The 20,683-nt window shown below is 36.3% G+C and overlaps 4 protein-coding genes across 12 annotated transcripts; 2 read left to right on the top strand and 2 right to left on the bottom strand.

Annotated features, from left to right (window-relative positions):
• Positions 1 to 1,721: 1,721 nt before the first annotated feature.
• Positions 1,722 to 5,543, top strand: LOC137733583 (disease resistance protein RGA2-like). Its single transcript, XM_068472720.1, has 3 exons — positions 1,722 to 1,893; positions 2,646 to 5,197; positions 5,428 to 5,543. Exons 1-2 carry the CDS (start codon positions 1,787 to 1,789, stop codon positions 5,194 to 5,196), a joined length of 2,658 nt encoding a protein of 885 aa, XP_068328821.1. The 5' UTR covers positions 1,722 to 1,786; the 3' UTR covers position 5,197; positions 5,428 to 5,543.
• A 59-nt stretch (positions 5,544 to 5,602) lies between these two features.
• Positions 5,603 to 7,729, bottom strand: LOC137733580 (protein SET DOMAIN GROUP 40-like). 9 transcript variants are annotated; one of them, XM_068472716.1, is made up of 6 exons: positions 7,574 to 7,729; positions 6,919 to 7,028; positions 6,559 to 6,757; positions 6,413 to 6,472; positions 6,002 to 6,027; positions 5,603 to 5,963 (listed from the first exon to the last, which is right to left on the bottom strand). In XM_068472716.1, exons 3-6 carry the CDS (start codon positions 6,664 to 6,666, stop codon positions 5,816 to 5,818), a joined length of 342 nt encoding a protein of 113 aa, XP_068328817.1. In that variant the 5' UTR covers positions 6,667 to 6,757; positions 6,919 to 7,028; positions 7,574 to 7,729; the 3' UTR covers positions 5,603 to 5,815. The 9 variants fall into 9 exon arrangements, 4 of the variants coding, with proteins under 4 accessions (XP_068328817.1, XP_068328819.1, XP_068328816.1 ...); XR_011068500.1 differs by lacking the exon at positions 7,574 to 7,729 and adding an exon at positions 6,117 to 6,213 and having other exon boundaries at positions 5,603 to 6,027; positions 6,379 to 6,472; positions 6,919 to 7,565; XR_011068503.1 differs by lacking the exon at positions 7,574 to 7,729 and adding an exon at positions 6,117 to 6,196 and having other exon boundaries at positions 5,603 to 6,027; positions 6,379 to 6,472; positions 6,919 to 7,565.
• A 6,729-nt stretch (positions 7,730 to 14,458) lies between these two features.
• Positions 14,459 to 15,109, bottom strand: LOC137733520 (uncharacterized). Its single transcript, XM_068472666.1, has one exon. It carries the CDS (start codon positions 15,107 to 15,109, stop codon positions 14,459 to 14,461), a length of 651 nt encoding a protein of 216 aa, XP_068328767.1.
• Positions 15,110 to 16,792: 1,683 nt separating this feature from the next.
• Positions 16,793 to 20,435, top strand: LOC137733519 (uncharacterized). Its single transcript, XM_068472665.1, has 3 exons — positions 16,793 to 17,513; positions 18,035 to 19,081; positions 20,374 to 20,435. Exons 1-3 carry the CDS (start codon positions 16,793 to 16,795, stop codon positions 20,433 to 20,435), a joined length of 1,830 nt encoding a protein of 609 aa, XP_068328766.1.
• The last annotated feature ends 248 nt before the right edge of the window (positions 20,436 to 20,683 follow it).

The raw sequence follows: 20,683 nt of genomic DNA, 5'->3' as shown, positions 1-20,683 counted from the left end.
CAACAAAGACAAATAAATACAAAGGTGTCAAAAAAGGTACGCCTCTTCTTCTCTAACTTACTCAAATCAACTTGCTTTTGGGCTAAAGATGAATCATAAGATAAAAGATACTAACAAGAAGCTTGGTGAGGATGCATTTCGTAGAACCTTTCTATAGTCACATAAGCCTATTGATATCTACTTATCAGGAATACAATAGGTCTCTCAATAACTTATAATTAATTGTAATAAATCCCCAACATTATTGTTTTGAATGTTTAATATAACTTAGCATTACAAAATTCTATTAACTTAATTAATACAATTCTATCGACCTAATGATGTGTCTACCCAAATTCTTATATTTACGCCTTTTTTTTCTAGCTCAAATGAACTTGTTACTGGGTTAAAGATGGGTTATAAAATAAAAAATGGGGATAATTAAGTCTGATCCCAAGTCACTAATGTTTATTGATGAAACATTTTTAGTTTTAAATTTTTGTTTGAAGGCCTTTGACTTATGTCCATATCAAATTCTTAAAATTAATCAAATTCCATGTCAGATTTTCCTTTTCTTTTTATTAAAAAAAATCATTTATTCATTTCCTTTTATGTCATTTCCGTTTAGGATAATTGATCATTTACATCATTTAAGGGATTTTATTGCAGCTAGATATCCCTAACATCCCTTTAATTTGAAATTAAAATTTGAATTTTTATACGTTCCAATAGTTTCATCTCATTTTTCGTTTGACTGAATTAACAATCTTTTATTAATAATCATGGGTCCATTATATTTGCTAGAACGCTTATGGATGCCCTCCTTTTTTTTTTTTTTTTAATTTATTTATTTATTTTTTTTATTAAAATCTAAATGGGTACATTGTTTTGAAATTTGTATCTAACTATAAGGGTACATTTTTTTTATAAAAAAAAACTTTGGGGTGTACACATATGAAAACAATTTACTTTTGGGAGGATGTAGGAATTGGACCATAATTAATAATTATATATGGCAATTGTATGGGTACTTTCTTTTAACAAGTAACTACAATTATACCTTCCTTAGTCCAAAAAAAAAAAAAAAACTACAATTATACCTTCCGTATATATGTAATAGGTACAATTGCAATTGTTTTGAATGCTGCTAGACTCTCTTTATTGTCATATTTTTTTGGGAAAATTAGAAACTCCTGTACTTTTATAATACTCTTTAGATTAAACATTGGTTCTATTTTGAAATTTGATTATGACGCCTAAACAATAGTCATGTCCGCATTTTTATATTTATTTAGATTACATGTAATTATTGTATTTTTTTACTTTAAAATGTTAATTATTAAATTCCATATATATCCCTTTAGGTTGATATATTTATGTACGTGGCCTTTTTTTTTTGGAAGCCAGTTTCTTCTCCCATGTTTGAGCCGTATGATTTCTTCTCCCACGTTAGAATTCTATGATCCTCATTTTTGAATTTTGAATGGACTTATCCATTTCAATTAGTGGTTGTTTTCACTATTTTATATTGATATCATGTGAGATAATTAGACGTATTCTCTATTTTCTGAGGCTTGAGGCTGGTACGTTCAAATAATATATTTAAACGTACCAAATACGTGCCAAGAAGATATATAAAGTAACATACCAAATACATTTTTTTAAATAAATATAAAAGTACCAAAATAATATATAAATGTGCCAAGAAGAACTTAATTAATTATCATATTAATGATTATGTCTTTTCAAATTCTTACAGGTGGGCCTTTTTTTTTCTAACTCAAATCAACTTGTTTTTGGGCTGAAGATGGGTCATAAGATAAAAGATATTAACAAAAGGCTGAGTGAGGTTGCAAATCGTAGACCCCTTCACTTAGAAGTAAATCGTGAAGATACACGATTTGTAATGAGAGAGAGGGTCACTAGGGGTGGAAAAAATTCCCAAAAATCCCGAACCGAACCGAAAAAATCCCGATCCCAAACCAAAAATTTCCCAAACCGAAATTCCCGAAATTTTCGGGATGCTATCCCGAACCGATCCCAAAATTTCGGCCCAAAATTTCGGTATGGGATTCGGGATTGGCTTCTCAATATTTCGGGAATCCCATACCGAACCGAAAATATATAATGTTAATTATTATATATATTTATACATATATATATATTATTCTTTTATAATTGATGCTAGTAGTTTCTAATTCATGCTCTGCAACCTGGAATGCCCTACACCTTGCATATTTTTCATGTTCTATTTGATATTCATGTGGATTTTATTATTGCTGCTGCCATGGCTAATGATTTCAGAAGACTTGATTCTTTTGTCTCTCAACAGATTGCAAAAAGGGTTTAATTAATTTGAATTTTGACTATGATAAAAACAGTCAGGCATATGCCAGTGTTCAATTAAATGGTAGTGTGAATAAAATGAAATTCCTAGTTCATGAATGTGTTCTTGAATTATATATTTGAAGAACAATTCATAATTTTATATTTCAATTTGGGATTCCCGATTTGTCCCAAAATCCCGAAAATATTTCGAGATTCCCGAAATTTGGGATTCCCGAAAATTTGGTTTGGGATTGGTCTTCAAATTCCCGTCCCAAAAAATTTTGGTTTGGGATTCGGGATACTAGTTTCGGTATGGTATCTCATACCGAACCACCCCTAAGGGTCACTCACTCATTTGTCCCCAAGGAAAATATTATAGGGAGAGATGAAGATAAAAAAGCAATTATCCAACTTTTGTTGGATCCCATCTCAACTGAGAATGTGTCAACCATTTCCATAGTTGGATTTGGAGGATTGGGGAAAACTGCACTTGTCCAACTCATATTCAACGATGAGGTGATTCAAAATCATTTTGAGTTGAAAATATGGACATGTGTCTCTAACGTATTCGAGTTGGATATACTTGTTAAGAAAATCCTTCAATCCAAAAATCATGATGAGATTGAGCAGTTGCAAAATGATCTTAGAAAAAAAGTAGATGGGAAGAAGTACCTACTTGTGTTGGATGACGTGTGGAATGAGGATCGAGAGAAGTGGCTTAGCTTGAAGAACTTGTTAATGGGTGGTGGAGAAGGTAGTAGAATAATAATAACCACTCGTAGTAAAACCGTTGCGACAATATCAGATGCAGCTAAATCATACACCTTAAGGGGTTTGAATGAAGAGCAAAGTTGGTCTTTATTTAAGAAAATGGCTTATAAAGATGGAAATGAGCCAGAGAATTCAACAATTAAGGCAGTTGGGGAGGAGGTTGCAAGAAAATGTCAAGGAGTGCCACTCGCTATAAGGACGATAGGTGGGATGTTGTTCACCAAAGATGATGAAACTGATTGGTTGAATTTCAAAGAAAAGGAACTTTCAAAAATAAGTCAAGAAGAAAATGATATTTTTCCAACACTTAAATTGAGTTATGATGTGCTCCCATCACATTTGAAGCATTGTTTTGCTTATTGTAGCTTGTTCCCGCTTGATTATAAGATCTCTATACAGAGATTGATTAGACTTTGGGTGGCACAAGGGTTCATTAAGTCAACTGATGAAAACAAGGGTTTGGAGGATGTTGCATATGAATATTACAAGGAGTTGTTGCAGAGATCGTTTTTTCAAGAAGAAAAAACAAATGAGTTTGGTATGATAGTAAGTTGTAAAATGCACGATCTCATGAATGAACTTGCAATCTCAGTGTCAAGGGTCAGAAGCGTCGTAGTTGATATGAACCAAGAGAATTTTCATGAAAAGATTCATCACGTATCTTTCAATTTTGATATTGATTTGTCGCAATGGGAAGTGCCAACATCCTTGCTAAAAGCAAACAAGATACGAACTTTTCTTTTTACTTGCCAAAAGCCTTACGGAAAAAGAGATGGGTCATTCTGTGATTCATTTTGTGCTAAAATTGTTTCAAATTTTAAGTCATTGCGTATGTTGAGTCTCAATAAATTGAAAATTAAAAGAGTACCTAAATGTCTTAAAAAAATGAAACATTTGAGATATCTTGATCTTAGTGGGAATCCCATGGAGAGACTTCCAGATTGGATAGTTGAACTTTCAAATTTGGAAACACTAGATCTCTCATACTGTAGGGATCTTGTGGAATTGCCTAGAGACATTAAAAAAATGATCAACTTAAGGCATCTCATGTTGGAAGGCTGTGGGGAATTGAGTGGAATGCCACGTGGAATTGGTGAATTGAATGGTGTTCGTACATTGAATAGATTTGTTTTGAGCGAAAGCAATTGTTTGGGGAGGGGCGGTAGTGCTGGTCTTGCTGAGCTGGGGACCCTTAACGAATTAAGGGGACATTTAGAAATTGATAAGTTGAGGCATGTGGTGTCAGAATCAAATGTTGGTACACCTCTCAAGGACAAACAGCATCTTTGTTCGTTGCAATTGTGGTGGAAACGTCGAGAAGATGCAACCGCAGTTGATGAGGAGGATATTATAAAGTCAATGGAAGTATTGCAACCCCATTCTAAACTAAAGCAGTTGTTGGTGTTTGGCTACAGTGGTGTGAGGTTTGCGAGTTGGTTTTCTTCTCTCATAAATATTGTTAATCTCGAATTGGTTGGATGTAACGGATGCCAACGTCTTCCGCCCTTGGATCATTTGCCTTCCCTTAAGTCTCTTAAAATGGTTGGGTTGGAGTACATATCAGAGAAAGAGAGCAGTAATAGTACGAGTGATGAGATGATGAGGATCTCATTCTTTCCCTCCCTGGAGACACTTAAGATACAATTTTGCCCTGTTCTGAAGGGATGGTGGAGGGCCCACACTCATAACAGTGCTTCTTCTTCTTCATCAACAGAAAATCTGTCGTTGCTTTCTTTTCCTCGTCTTTCTACATTGTATATCTATAATTGTCCTAATCTAACTTCCATGCCTCTGTATCCAAATGTGGTTAAAATAGAACTTGACAATACCAGCTGGAAGGTTGTTGATTCCTTGTTTGTTAGAGGAGCATCTGATATTACACATGATGTTGATGTTGATGTTTCTGCCTCTTCTTCTTCCCCTCATCTCTCCAAATTAACACATCTGAGACTCGATGGAATTGAGGATTTGGCATCAATGCCAGAAGGGATTCGTGGACTTCCCTGTTTAAATACATTGAAAATTCGGAATTGCCCCATGTTAAGCGAAAGATGCAAGAAAGAAAAAGGTGAGGACTGGCCTAAGATTGCTCACATCCCACACATTAACATTAATTAAGGTGCGTTTTCTAACTTGTTTCAATTCACACTAGCCTAATTTAATATAAACTACAAAATATTCAAATGCCAATCTCATTTCTTAATTTTATTCTTCATTCATCATCACCAGCATTTTACTTTTTCTTTTCAAATGACATTACCATGTGGATCAAAGTTTCCGTCGTCCATACTTTTTAACTTCAATTTTTTTTTTTTAATCTCTCTTTAATTTCCTTCTTTTCAATTATAGTCTTATATGCAGCGAATGGGGCATCAACCTTTTGGATTCAATATGTGATGGCCATGTTGACTGCTTGGAGTGGTTGTTTATTTTTTATTTTTTTATTTTTATTTTTTTTTTATCATCGGGGTTTAGGTACTATGTCCCCTCTGTTGTAATGTTTTTTCTTCAGTAATATAATATGGGCGTGAGGGCCTAGCCCCCCAGCTTTGATTGGGTTCCAGCCCTCTTTAAATATTTCTTTTTAATATAACTCCAACAACAGCGACCATCAAAAGAGCTTCCCAGAGCGACATGATCTCGTCGCCATAATAATCCTTTGTACAAGCAATTCTAAAACCATAAGATACCTAAAACAAACCTACTGATATTACAGAATGGTTTAACCCAAAGTTATTTAATTCAAACACCGAACGCAAACCCTAAGCACCTTGATAGTCCTTAAACCGGGTAAAGAGTGTATACTCACAGTTGCAGAATCCCAAAGCCACGCCTGAAACGTCTGAAGCTGAGGGTTGAGCTTAAGTTGTTCCATGAGTGCATTAGCTTCTTTCCACTCATCTCAGCTTTCAATGTGGCATTTTCAGCAGCCCAGATCGCATCATCCACCTAAAAATATTGCAAAAGAAAAATGTTTTAGCTCCTAAATCCAAACAGCAAAAGAAAAAACACAGAAAATTAAGTAAACAGAACGCAACTGAACTTGCACAGCTGCTTCTCAAATTCACGAAATGTTGATAGAATGTTGCAGCTGCGCGGCAAATTCATCAGGTAATTTCTGTTGCCAATGATTTTCTATCAAATGAATTCATTTTGTGTTCAAATTCTAAGTAATTAATAATAAGAATGATTTTCTATCAAATGAATTCATTTTGTGTTCAAATTCTAAGTAATTAATAATAAGAAGGATACCATGAATTTTATTTACCCAAATCTTGTAATTAATAATAAGAAAAATACCATGAATTTCATTTTGGGAAGCTGTGCAACATACCTTCCTCTGGTGAAAACTTTTCTGACAGTTCAACATACCCTCCCCTGGTGAAAACACATCCTACAATGCAGCAAGAAATAGGGTAAAAGGAATTATAGTTGGTTTCCATTTAGAACCTCAAAACCCCACTTTAGTCTTTCTCTTACAGGAGGAAATAGCATCTCCGGTGAAAATGCATTTGAACTTGGCATCCGTTCCTCCATCATACATAGAAGCAACCACAAAGGAAGTTCCATGACAAACTTCCCATCCATCCACTGACTCCGAAGTCTTGAACTTTACAATTGTAAGTTTGCTCTTGCTACTCTTTCCAGCTCGTAATTGCGCCATTTTGTTGTTGTAGTCCTGCAATGCAAACAGTAAAAAGCTTCACATAAGCAACTCTCGAACGGTAAAATTTAAATCCAACATTGAACCAACCCATGAACTTAAACGACATCAAAACCAAAACAGATTACTAAATGTCAAAAAAGAGTATTTCAAGGCTATGGCAATAAGGATCACACCTGAAATGCTTTAGTAAGATTGAAGACCCCTCTTTGATCAACGCTGTAGAGGTCTCCGCTGATAGTAGAAAGTGCAGTAGCACAATAGATAATCTTGTTACAGCCCTGTACTGCGGCGTACAGGGTAGCAGTATCACCCACATCCCCAGTCAATGGCAAGACAGATATGAAAAAAGAGAGAAAATGATAACACCCACCATTTAAAGAGAACAACAAAAAAATATCTTGCAAACCCTTGATTTATCGGTAAAGCACATCAGAACCAAACAGTTAAGAAAATAATTTAAAACCAATTCTATATTTCTAATCAGAAAGAGCATTTCACAAAATTCCAGATCTGCTACACCATCAAAGGACAGACCGAATAGGAAAACGACATCATTCGTTATCCAGATTGATACAACAATCCCACTAAAATTGACTTCTCATAAGAATCTCATTCCACAAAACTTCTTCAGTCCAGGCCTAAACAACTGCAAGCAAAAAAAAAATCCTCAAGATACATACTTTCATCCAAATCATCCACCGCCATTAACAAAAGCACAACCTATATCTTCCTTCGGCTAACATTACAGAACAAATTGAAACCCTACTCATTCCCAAACATGCTTTTGGAATCAGAATAGAAAGGAAACTCGAAATTAGAGGATCATACAAAACTGGGCGGCGGATTGGACTCGTGCTCGGAATCGACCTCTTCCTCTTCCTCTTCAGATAGATCACCGAATAAGTTCTACATCACCGATATGTCATTTTGACAAATTAAGCAAATAGTTTGAAATTCAAAATTTTAACAGTTTGGGCTGATGGAAGTGGCATGGTTTGAAAAAACAAAAATTGTTTTACACGCTAGACTTTCTTCCAGTTTGTGGGCCGTTTATTTAAGCTTGTTTTCTCTTAAGCTTTTGTTCTTTTATTAATTTTCATGTCCTTTTTATTTATTTATTTATTTTTTTGAACGCCTTTTCATGTTCTTTTTATTTGAATAAAGTTGTTATATGATTTTTGGTTATATTAAAATTAGGGGTAAAGTATAAAAAACTACCTCAACTGTTGGGGTCACGACAATTTCATATTTCATCTTTTAAAATTGACAATATCATACCACATCTTACGAATTTGTGACAATGTCATACCTCCGTCAATTTTTCTGTTAGTTTTTCTGTTAAGTGCTAACGTGGCTTGATTCGGGACTTACTTTCTATTAAAAATTATTAAAAACTAAAAAAATTTATTTAATATTTTTTAAATATTAAAATAATAATAAAAACAGAAAAAAAAAAAAACCTCATTTCGTCCCTCCCCTCCCCCCTCCTCCCTTCTCTCTACTCTCCCCATCTTCATCTTCTTCCCTCACCTACAAATCCCAAAAAAAAAAAAACAAAAAAAAAAAAAATCCAATTTGTCTTCTCCTCACACCCACACTCAATTTCCCCAGACCCATACCCATACCCACACTCTTCTCCCTCTTGCAACCCAGAAAAAAAAAATGAAAAAAAAAAAAACCCCGCAAATCCCATTGGCGGCAAGATGGGTGAGCAGAGAAGGTGGAGGATGGGTGCGGAAGAGAATGTGGAGAATGGTTGAAAGTGGTGGATTTGGGGTTTGATGGGTTTTCAAATTTTTTTTTTCCTTCTTTTTTTCCTCTTCTTCTTCTTCTTCCGCAGGAGAGTTGATGGTTTTAAAAATTAAAAAAAAAAAAAAATTTCCTTCCTCCTTTTTTTCCTCTTCTTCTTCTTCCTCCTTCTCCTTCTCCTTCTTCTTCTTCCGCAGGGGGTGTTGATGGGTTTTCAATTTTTATTTTTATTTTTTCTTCCTCCTCCTTTTCTTCCTCTTCTTCTTCTTCCTCCTTCTCCTTCTCCCTTCTTCTTCTTCCGCGTCGACAGGGGGGAATTTTTTTTTTTCCTCTCTCCTTTTTTTCCTCTTCTTCTTCTTCCTCCTCCTCCTCCTTCTCCTTCTTGTTCTTCCGCAGGGGGGTTGTTGGGTTTTCAAAATTTTTTTATTTTTTTTATTTTTTTGGGTTTGCAGGTCGGGGGAAGAAAATGAAGATAGGGAGAAGAGAGAGGAGGGGGGAGGGGGAGAGGGAGGGACGAACTGATGGTTTTTTTTTTTCTCTTCTTTTTATTATTATTTTAATATTTAAAAAATATTAAAAAATTGTTTTTTAGTTTTTAATAATTTTTTAATAGAAAGTATGTCCCGAATCAAGCCACGTGAGCACTTAACAGAAAAACTAACAGAAAAATTGATGGAGGTATAACATTGTCACAAATTCGTAAGATGCGGTATGACATTGTCAATTTTAAAAGATGAGGTATGAAACTGTTGTGATCCCAATAGTTGAGGTAGTTTTTTGTAATTTACCTTTTTTTTTTTAATTTTACTTTTATTTATTATTTTAATATTTTAAAAATATTAAATATTTTTTTTTAGTTTTTAATAATATTTTAATAATTTTTTAATAGAAAGTGGTCCCCGTCTCTTGCCACGTCAGCATTTAACAGAAAAACTAATAGAAAAATTGACGGAGGTATGACAATATCACAAATTCGTAAGATGCGGTATGACATTGTCAATTTTAAAAGATGAGGTATGAAACTGTCGTGACCCCAATAGTTGAGGTAGTTTTTTGTACTTTACCCTAAAATTAGTTCAAGCGGTTTGACATTGTACCACTAACATATATTTAATATTGACGATTGATGACGATCCTATGATCATGATTTAATCTAGACTTTTCCTTACCAAGCAATTAAGACGTATTTACTTATACACTAGGTTTTGCTACATATGTTGGAAAACTGAATACTTACAACACATCCAAATTCCTCTTACATGCTTTTGTAATGGTCTAATCTCTCCAATCCCACATTTTGCAATCCATCTTTTACTAATTTGGCGTCAATCTCTTGAGACATAGAAACCTCTTGCTCAAACTAACTCATATGTAAGGGGATGTTTGGTATTATATTTTTATCCAATTTTTTTGTTTTGAAACTAATGTGTATTAAGTAATTTAACTACATTTATTATTTATTTAAACAAAAAATTAGATGCAATAAAGATTCCAAATAGGCCCTAAGTAACCTCAGCTGAGTGGTGCACAAATCAGTGCCCATCTTTTTCTAGTGGGCTACGATAAACTCAATTGGATACACTATAGTAAGAACGTTTGCCAGTTGATGCTTAGACTTTACAAAAGTCAAATAAATTAAAATGTTGATCAACTTCAACATGTTTACGTTGATCAACTTCAACATGTTTACGTTGATCATGTTGAACGGGAGTGTGAGTGGGATTGTAGAAAGCCTAGTGAAGTTAACCCAAGTTTGCATCGGTGCCAAGGCCGAACTTGACATTTTACCATGGCTACAAAAACTCCTACAGAAACCCAACTGGTGCAAGAAATTGAATAAAAACTTATTATTTGCTGCTCATTTCGGAAGGCCAGTTCGAAAAACCTCCTTTTTTAGATTGCAAATTTTGTGATGACAAAAGATAAAGTAGAAACATGGAAAAGAAATGAAAGCAAATACATTAGCGCCTCGATCACTATATGCCAAACCAACATCCTAGCGAAGTTTACTTCAGTTTACATCAGTGCCAAGGCTGACTTTGCAGACTACAACATAATAAGTTTTCTGCACTCTTCTCTATTCCCAGAAATAGAACTTGATACAGTCACAGCCACGAAAACTTCATCGGAACCCTACCTGGTGCAAGCGACGGACTAGGAACTTTAATTGGGTGTTCATTTCTGAATGTCGGTTGGAAAACATTCTATTTTCTATTCAATCTCTTTGCCCACTGCATTACAACATATCAGAGTGTTTTCTTCAGTGCGTAGATAAAAAATGTTCGGTGCTCTCAGTGATTTTCTATCAATACTAGATTCTGTAAAGCAACTGATTATGTTGCAGAAATGTATTAATGCATAAGGAAAGAGATGTAGAGAGAAAGAGAAATGAATTGTTGTAATAATTTTCTATATGTTGCAATTACATTCATTACATTTGTTATATATTCACACCACAAGCTTGTTCACTAAGACTCATTATAACTGCCTTAACCTCCTTATAACAAACCTACTAATCCATTGACACATGGCACACTATCTAACCATTCATTATATACTGTTAACATCCTCCCTCAAGCTCAGAAGGAGGATCACGAAGGCTGAGATTGCAACAATGAGCACGAAACAATGGTGCAGAAAGCCCCTTAGTCAGGATATCAGCGAATTGCTTAGTAGAAGAAACAAACTGCATATGAAGTAATTGTTTAGCAACCCTTTCCCGAACAAAATGTATGTCAATCTCAATATGTTTGGTTCTTTGATGCATCACTGGATTGCAGGTAAGAGCAATTGCGGACAAATTATCACAAAACATTGTTGAAGGAGTTGATATGTCAATCTGCAGAAATGCAAGAATCTGTTTTATCCAATCGATCTCAGTAGCTGTTGTAGCAATGGCTCTATATTCTGCTTCCGTAGATGAGCGAGATATTGTATGTTGCTTCTTGGATGACCACGATATTGGATTATTCCCTAAGAAAGCAACAAATCCAGTTGTGGATCGTCTGTCATTGGGATCCCCTGCCCAATTAGCATCACTAAATGTATTCAACTCCAACTCACCTTTGACATATTGAATACCATAATGTTGAGTCCCTTTAAGATATCGTAATATCCATTTGACAGCCAAGTAATGGGACTCCATAGGACAATGCATGAACTGACAGACCTGATGCACAGAAAATGCAATGTCAGGTCGTGTGATGGTGAGATATTGTAATGCTCCCACGATGCTTCTGTACAACGCAGGATTATCAAATGGTATTCCATCATCCTTAAGAAGTCGATGATGAGGCAAGCAAGGAGTGGCACAAGGCTTTGACTGATGCATTTCTGTCCTTGTCAACTGATCATTAACATACTTATGCTGGGAAAGAAATAACCCGTCTGCAGTTTGTGTAATTTGAATTCCAAGAAAGTAGTGAAGTGATCCCAGATCCTTTATATCAAATTTTGTTGCCAATGCAGCAATGACTTCTGGAATGATAATTGTTGCACTCCCTGTGATGATTATATCATCCACATAAAGAAGGAGGATGACAACCCCAGATTCAGTGTGTTTGACAAACAAGGAAGTATCTGCATAAGTTGTTTGAAACCCCAGAGAAGGCAGAAAATTAGTAAACGTCTCATTCCATGCCCTTGGGGCTTGTTTGAGACCATATAGAGACTTGTGAAGTTTGCATACTGATGATGAATAGATATAATCCACAAAGCCAGGAGGTTATGCCATGTATACCTCTTCTTGCAAGATTCCATGCAAAAATGCATTTTTGACATCAAGCTGTCTTAAATCCCAACCAAACTGTGCAGCTAAAGCAAGAACAAGTCTTACTGTAGTAGGCTTAACTACAGGGCTGAATGTTTCACCATAATCTATCCCTGCCTCTTGATTGAACCCCTTGGCCATAAGCCTGGCCTTGTATCTTGAGATAGTTCCATTGGCATGCCTCTTTATCTTGAAAACCCACTTACACCCCACAAGATTTCTATTTGATGGTAAGGGAACCAAGGATCAAGTGTGCTGAGAATGTAAGGCTTGGATTTCCTCCTCCATAGCTTTAAACCATATTGGAGATTTCAGAGCAGATTTGTAAGAAACTGGTTCAATCTGTGATAAATCCACTTTTGTAGGCTCGGAGGCCATGACAAGAAATGTTTTCTTCTTGACAATGGCACTCTTTGATCGTGTTTGCATAGGATGTAAGTTTAATGGAGGAATAGGAAGAATGACTTGTAAAGTTTATGGTTGAAACTCAGGAGCCACAGGGATGGCAGAGGAAATACACTGGGGGTGAAGTGCCAGTAATGGAGTGTCTTGTGTCTTCTGTTGATGGGGACTGAGATGGATCCAATGGATTTGGAGACTGGAGAAATTTGGCATTGGCAGAGTTAGGGGTAACACTAGGACTAGACACAAAAAGGGTTGATGATGCTCCAACAATTGTACTGTTATTAGTAACAGACATTGAACTCACTGGATTTTGAGAACTAGACCTCTGTGAATGGATATATGACTTTGAGACAAAAGAGGAATATGGGAAATCACACTCATCAAATATCACATGCCTAGAGATGTAAGATCGCTTTGAGCTAACATCAAAACAAATATAGCCCTTGTACTTAGATGCATATCCCAGAAAAATGCATAAGTTGGTTTTAAGTTGCAGTTTGTTCCTAGTATAAGGCTTTAAGAATGGGAAACATGCACAAAAAAATTTTTAAGTGTTGAACATCTGGAACAGATTGAAAAAGAACCTCAAATGGGGATTGGTTATTTATAGTTGAGGAAGGCATCCTGTTTATAAGGTAGACTGCAATTTGACAAGAAAATGACCAGAAAAATGCAGGTAGGGATGCAGTCTGTAGCAATGTGATTGAGGTTTCAACAATATGTCTATGTTTTCTTTCTGCCAGGCCATTTTGCTCTGGAGTATAAGGACATGAAATTTGATGAGTGATTCCCTTGTCTATCAAAAAAGATTGAAAAAAAGTACTTGTATACTCCCCACCCCCATCACTCTGTAAGGTTTTAATACTGACTGCAAAGTGATTAAAGATGAATTGATATAATCGAATAAACACAGAACATACTTCACTTTTATTATGCAAAGGAAACAGCCAACAATATCTAGTGCATTCATCAATGAATGTCACATAGTATTTGTATCCATCAATAGAGGTACAGGGAGCAGGGCCCCATACATCACTATGCACTATTTCAAAGGGAATTACAGATTTTGACACAGATGGGGAAAAAGGTAACTTGCTGAATTTGCCTTGTAAGCAAGAATGACACAAAGAAGGTAATACATCAGAAGAAACTGGAATATTAGATTTTCTAAGTATAGTGGAGACAATAGAATTGGAAGGGTGACCTAGTCTGCTATGCCAGAAACTGGAATGCACTTGCTGTCCAAGAAATGCAGCTTTAAATCCTTGATGCTTAAGCACAGTTGGTCTGGATATTGGTATTGGATATAACCCATTACTACACTTCCCCTTGTACAGAATCCTCCCTGTGGCTTTGTCCTGAATCCAGAAATAAAAAGCATAAAGAATTAGCCAACAATTGTTATCGAGACAGATTCTGTGCACAGATAACAGATTTTGAGTAATTCTCGGAACATATAACACTGAATTAAGCTTCAACTTTTGAGTAGGTGTATGAATGACAGATGAACCAGTATGTGAAATTGATAAACCTGCACCATTGGCAGTTTGAATGGTCTCTGTGGATGGGAAAGGCGTAGCCAAGGAAAGATTTTGCAAGTCTGCAGTGAGATGATTTGTTGCTCTTGAATATGTAAGCCAAAACTGCTGAGAAGAAGCATTTGATGTTGGAGTGGATAGTGAGGAGTTGACATGCATTGCAGACATTTGAGGGGTGGTGCCAGGCATATTTTCATTTCGAAAATGGCAAAACTGGGCAGTGTGATTCTTCTTGCCACAAATCTGGCACCCTTAAACTATAACAGCCTCAGTATTTCTGAATCGACATGTATCAGCAAGATGACCAAGTTTTCCACATATTTGGCAGGCTGATTGTGAGGGAGATGCACCAAGAATACCAGAAGCAGAAGTAGTGTAGACATTTCTAAAGTTCCCAGATCGAGAATTAGTATTATAGTTGAATTTACCTCTGCCCTTGTGCTTGTTGTAATTGTTCTTGAAGTAGATAAGTGGAGTAGTTGTACCAGAAAACCCAGAAGACTGAGTGCTCAAATACCCTTGACTCGAGTTTGCAGGACTCCCTTGATGAGGACCACCAGTATACCCGTTGGATGAAAAAGACGAGTTCTTGGAAGCAGATTCAGAATTCTTGGCCATCATTGCAGAAAGAAATGGTGTAACAGCAATATTCTCAACCATTGCTTCTTCATCAAGCAATTGAGATCTTAAGTCTTTGAGAAAGATTACACTTTCTCGACCTCGAATGATGGATCTGATAGTATTATATTCCCCTGATAATCCATTGAGAGTTAAGATGACAATATCATCATCTTCGAAATGCACTCCTGCAGCAGTCAAATAATCACAAGCTTCCTTAATTCGCTGCAAGTACTGGGATATGGAATCAGGGCCTTTCTTGATATTTTGTAACTCAGACTTCATTTGGAATATGGTTGCACGAGAAACAATGGAGAATTGTTCCTTGAGTCGAATCCACTAGGGGTGGGCATAAAAACCGCCAAACCGCAAAACCGCATCGAACCGTAAGAAAAAAAATCGAAAAAAACCGTGTTGACCGGAAAAGTCAACTTTGAGTGAAAAACCGAACCGAACCGTTCAATCCGGTTCTGGTTCCGGTTTCGAATGACCAAGAACCGATCGAACCGAACCGAACCGAACCGTTTTATTAATAATAAATAAATAAATTATATATACACACACACATGTCGTGGTATAATAAGTTGAAAAAATTGGTTTCACTAAATTGCAAAGCAGAGGATCCTATCCCAATTAGGGTTCATTTTCACTTACACACACGGAGACACCTTCACGCACGCCGCTCATTTCAGATTTCCCCCATTCCTATTCCTAAATTCTGATTCCCCCATTTCAGATTTCACACAGATACTGTCATACTGAGACCGAGTCTGCCAAAGCCCCCCGTGGTGTCCGTGCCAGTGCCGGTGTCGTTGCCGCAGCAGCAGCATACACTGAAGCCTGGGCAAGTTTGTAGCTTTTCAAAGGGATAGGCATATAAGTTTAATTTGTTTGGAATTGGAAAATTCTGCTGCTTGTTAATTTTATGGTTGTGTGGTGGATTCGTAGTTCAATTTTGGTTGAGAAGTTTGGATTTTGGATTGTGAGGTAATGTGGGAATTGTTCTCAAATTTTGAGGTGATCTGATTGCTGTCGACCCCGGCGACCCCCACTCACGACCTCTCATCCTCAACTGCGACGGCCCTGATCATCCCCCCTCCGCGACAGCTCACGGCACTGACACTTCGTCCTCCGTTCTCCCTCCTTGGTATTTTCTCTATCTATATCTAACTGTACTCTGTACATGCTTAAAATACTTGGTGAAATTGCAAAGATCATGTGCGTTTCTGGGTCATATGTGCATATGTTGGTTTATGGTTAATCGAGTTTGCGATTTGCAGCCCATTATAGAGATTTTTTTTTCTCTTACATTACATGCCCACATGTGAATGTGTAACCTGTCGTATCCTATGAGTTAATGGTTGTTGACGATGTTACATTTGCATTTGGAAGAGAGTGTTGTGATGCCATTCTGGTTGACATGCAATATGATTACCAACTAGAAAACCTTACATTAGTTCAAATCATTACACTAACCGTACAAGAGAAGTTAAACTGTAAATCATATTGAATCATGACTTATGAGGAGAAATAACCCTGCAGAAAATTTTCATGCGCATAATAGTATTGCTTTGAATCAACATGATCATTTAAATTTTAAATATTGACTGGTCCATGAATTTTTCTTAAGGAAATCAGATATTAGACTACACTATGTGTAAATTAAATTCATGGAAACACAATTGTGTACTTGCATCCATGCCTATTACCTGCGATATGTTTAACACAATCTAATAACATATGCTACTGCTAGACATATGGATTTGTTGGTTAGGTTTCGATCAGGTGTATTCATAATTCAACAACTCCATATGTCTAGCATGTTGTATCAGTCTTCATTTCTTTTGTCAAGGTTGAGGTTAGGTGCTGCATATTGGAAATTTAAACAATTTCCAAGTCCAACAGTAGCATCTGCATTGCTTAAGTTTAAGTTTAACAGTAGCATTTTTATTTTTGTCTATTTTAGGGATGACGAACCAATCAACATCACATGGTTTTTGTTCTTCTGTTGCATCTGTTTCTTCATCATCGCCTTCGTCATTACCGGGTCCAACACCATCACCACCAACTGAAACCCAATCCCAACCACCAACTCCACCACAATCACCAACTCAAGCACAATCACCAACTCAACTGAGTACTATTCCTCCATTGCCTCCTCTTGGCTACAGTAGGCGTAGGTCAACAGTGTGGGAGCATTTTGTGGAATACGATGACATAGAAAACATTGTGAAGCCGGATGGGACCAAAGAAACAATAATTAAAAGGAGAGCTAGGTGTAAGTACTGTTCTACTACCTTTGCAGCTAACCTTTCTGGAAATGATACTTCAACCATTAGAAAACATATTGAGGGAGGAAGATGTAAAAGTTACCCGGGAAAAAATCTAGATAAAAGGCAAAAGACTTTGTCTTTTGATGATGGTGTTGGTACTCTTATGGCTAGGGGGAATACGAAAGAGGATTGCATAAAGGCGTTGGTACAAATGGTTGTTTTAGATGAGTTGCCGTTTATACATGTTGAAGGGAGAGGGTTTAGGTTTTTCTGTAGTGTTGTTTGCCCTCATTTTTATCCACCATCTCGTAGGACACTTGCGAGACACTTTGTCCTCATGTTTGATGAAATGAAAGCAAAATTGAAAACAGAGTTAGCCTTACATAGAGTTAGCCTCACGACCGACACCTGGACAAGTATTCAAAAGGTAAACTACATGGTAATAACGGCACATTTCATAGATAGTAATTGGAAGTTGCACAAAGAATACTAAACTTTTGTGTCATAGCTAATCACAAAGGGAACTCCATTGGAAAACTTCTTGAGGTTTGTTTGCTAGAATGGGGTTTGGAGAATGTTCTAACCATCACGGTCAATAATGCTTCTTCAAACAAGGTGGCAGTAGAGTATTTGAAGACAAAGATGTGTCATTGGCAAAATTCTTGAATGATACTCAAGGGAAAGCACATGCATGTTAGGTGTTGTGCTCATATTGTTAACTTGATAGTTCAAGATGGTTTGAGGACGTTAGATAAATCCATCTTAGCTATTAGGAATGCGTTGGTGTATGTAACGTCTTCTCCATAAAGGGTGGAAGCTTTTAGGAGTTGTGTTAAGAAGGAAAAAATTGAATGCAAGGGTCTTGTTTTTTTAGATGTGCTAACTAGGTGGAATTCCACCTATTTGATGTTAACGAATGCTTTGAAATTTGAAAAAGCTTTTGTGAGAATGGGAGATGATGAGATTGCATACTTGTCATGGTTTGGTGAAGATTTGCCGGAAGAAGAAGAACGGGTGGGTGAACCTTCCAATGGTAAAAAGAGGTATGGGCCACCAAATATGGAAGATTGGAGTAATGCTGCTATTTTTGTCAATTTTTTGAAAGTGTTATATCAAATGACATTGAAGATGAGTGTTACTTTGCATCTAGCTTGTCATAGTGTTTTTTCTGATTTGCTTGCAATTGATGAAGAGATAGTTGATTTGTTCATCGAAGAAGATATGTTATTGACTCAAACCTACACAAGCTTGATATTGCATAAAATGGCACGAAGCATGAAGGTAAAATTTGATAAGTATTGGGGTGATCTTGTTAAAGTGAATCCTTTTCTATTTGTCGGACTTGTGCTTGATCCAAGATATAAACTGGGTTATGTGCCACATATTTTGAAGCGTCGTGGGTGTAGTATTGATGAAGCCATGGCTAAAACGGATGAGATAAAAAGCCTAATCTTCAAACTATATGATGAATATGTTCCTTCTTCCAACCAACCAAGTGGTTCTAGTGCTAGTAGTTGTTCTAATACTACTAGTACTATAGCTACTATTGGTGGGGCTAATCCAACTCAACATGGAAGGGGGAAAAAACGAGCTGAAATGGATGAAAGTTGGATAAAAGAAGTTGAAGCAAGTAATGCCGTGCTCTCGAACCATGAGTTTGATAGGTACTTGTTAGATCGCAATGAAAAAGTGGAAGTAGGTCAAGATTTTGATATTTTAAATTGGTGGAAATTGAATGGTGTTAAATACCCAGTGTTGGCACTAATTGCAAAGGAAGTTCTTGCAATTCCGGTCTCAACGGTAGCTTCAGAATCTGCCTTTAGCACGGGAGGAAGGATTGTGAACTCATATCGTTCTTCATTGACTCCTCTAATGGTAGAGAGGTTAATTTGTACTCAAAATTGGTTGATGTCAGATAACATCTCAATTTTAGACAATGAGACAATCTTGGAAGATATAGAGTTTTATGAAGCACTTGAAACAGGTATGAATATTTATTTTTCATTACTTTGTTTTTGTTTTTTCTCTTGTTTTATTGCATGCTTACTTTCTTATTTGCTAATGAGTTCTTAATTTTTATATGTTCTAGAAAAAATGAATGGTGGCACATCTAGCAATAGCATTGCGGATTCATAAACTATTCAATCCTAACTTATCACCTTTTACTAGTGATGGTATGTATGTAACTTTAATTTTTTTAGCACCTTCCTTATCACCTTTTCTCCTTAATCTTTCACTTTTATATTTTCCCTTTTGTTAGTATTGAATCTATTGATAGTTAGTGGAATTAATAATTTACTCTTTCAATCAGTGGCAGTCAAAATGCATATTTTAAACCTGTAGATGGCAGTCAAAATGCATAAGATTTTGTTTAAATTTGTGTGTGGCAGCAAGTTGAAATTTGTGTGTGGCAGCAAGTTGCAATCTCTGTTTCTACTCTGATTCTATCTTTCGTAAACTATACTGGTTTAACTATTGTTGGATATGCTGTTGTTCTTCTCGATGTCGCTTCCCTTTCGCCTTTTATTTTGATGTGTTTGATTGCCATTCCAAAGATTCATCCTCACCGTTGGTTGAGTCTCGGGCGGAAGGGTGTGGAGAAAGATTGGAACTTGTTCTTCAACACCCTCTTTTGGAATTTAAATTTTTGGGACAATGTGAGTACTTTAGCTGGGGAAGTAGATAACCCCCAAAAAACTTTTCCGGTGGCTCTTTTCGTGGCGGTGATCTTTACTTGCTTGGCGTACTTGTTCCTGCTTTTTGCTGTTATTGGTTCGGTTAATGTGGATCAAACTAGATGGGGTTCTGGATTTCATGCAGAGGCAGTCAAAATGCATAAGATTTTGTTTAAATTTGTGTGTGGCAGCAAGTTGAAATTTGTCAGCATATTCTGTTTAAATATGTGGCAGCAAGTTGAAATTTGGAGCATAATGGCAGTCAAAATGTGTTTAAATGCTTTAAAATTTGGGATTGAGTAAGTATAACATCTGTGGGTATGACTAGAAAGGAACACTGCAAATGCATAAGATGTGTAGGAAAGGTGGGTTATGACTCTAATTTTTGGATTTATTTGGAGCTTGTAAGAATGTACACCTTTTATATTGAAGTTTCGGCAAGAATGAGATGAGCATGAGATGGTTTTTATTTTTCTTGATGCTTCTTCAAACTTGGGAAGCCCATGCTTCCTCTCTGAAATAAGTTGTTTGATTTTGCTTGCTCTCTGGAATAAGTTGTGTGATTCGATTATATGTTGTTTGATTAATTGATTGTGTACAGGAGCTGTTGATTGTGTACAGGAGCTGCTGCTTCCTGCTTGCTCTCTGAAGTCTGAAGTCTGAAAACCTGCAATTTGCTTCATCATTTTTTTGTTTGTTGACTGCGACTGATTGACCAGTGCATATGTATTTTAGTTGTCTCTTTTTGTTGATTTGGTGTCACTACCAAAGACATTTGCATTAAAAAAGATGTGTTGTATGCAACTTTATGTAATCAGTTTTAGAAGATGTATTTGAATGCATAATGATTTGGTGTTCAAATAATTTATTATTAGGAACCGTAAACCGGCAACAACTGGATCGGAACCGGT

This window comes from Pyrus communis, chromosome 5 (assembly GCF_963583255.1).
Source record: "Pyrus communis chromosome 5, drPyrComm1.1, whole genome shotgun sequence".
Taxonomy (NCBI): Eukaryota; Viridiplantae; Streptophyta; class Magnoliopsida; order Rosales; family Rosaceae; genus Pyrus; species Pyrus communis.
This window is presented reverse-complemented; position numbering and strand designations above follow the sequence as displayed.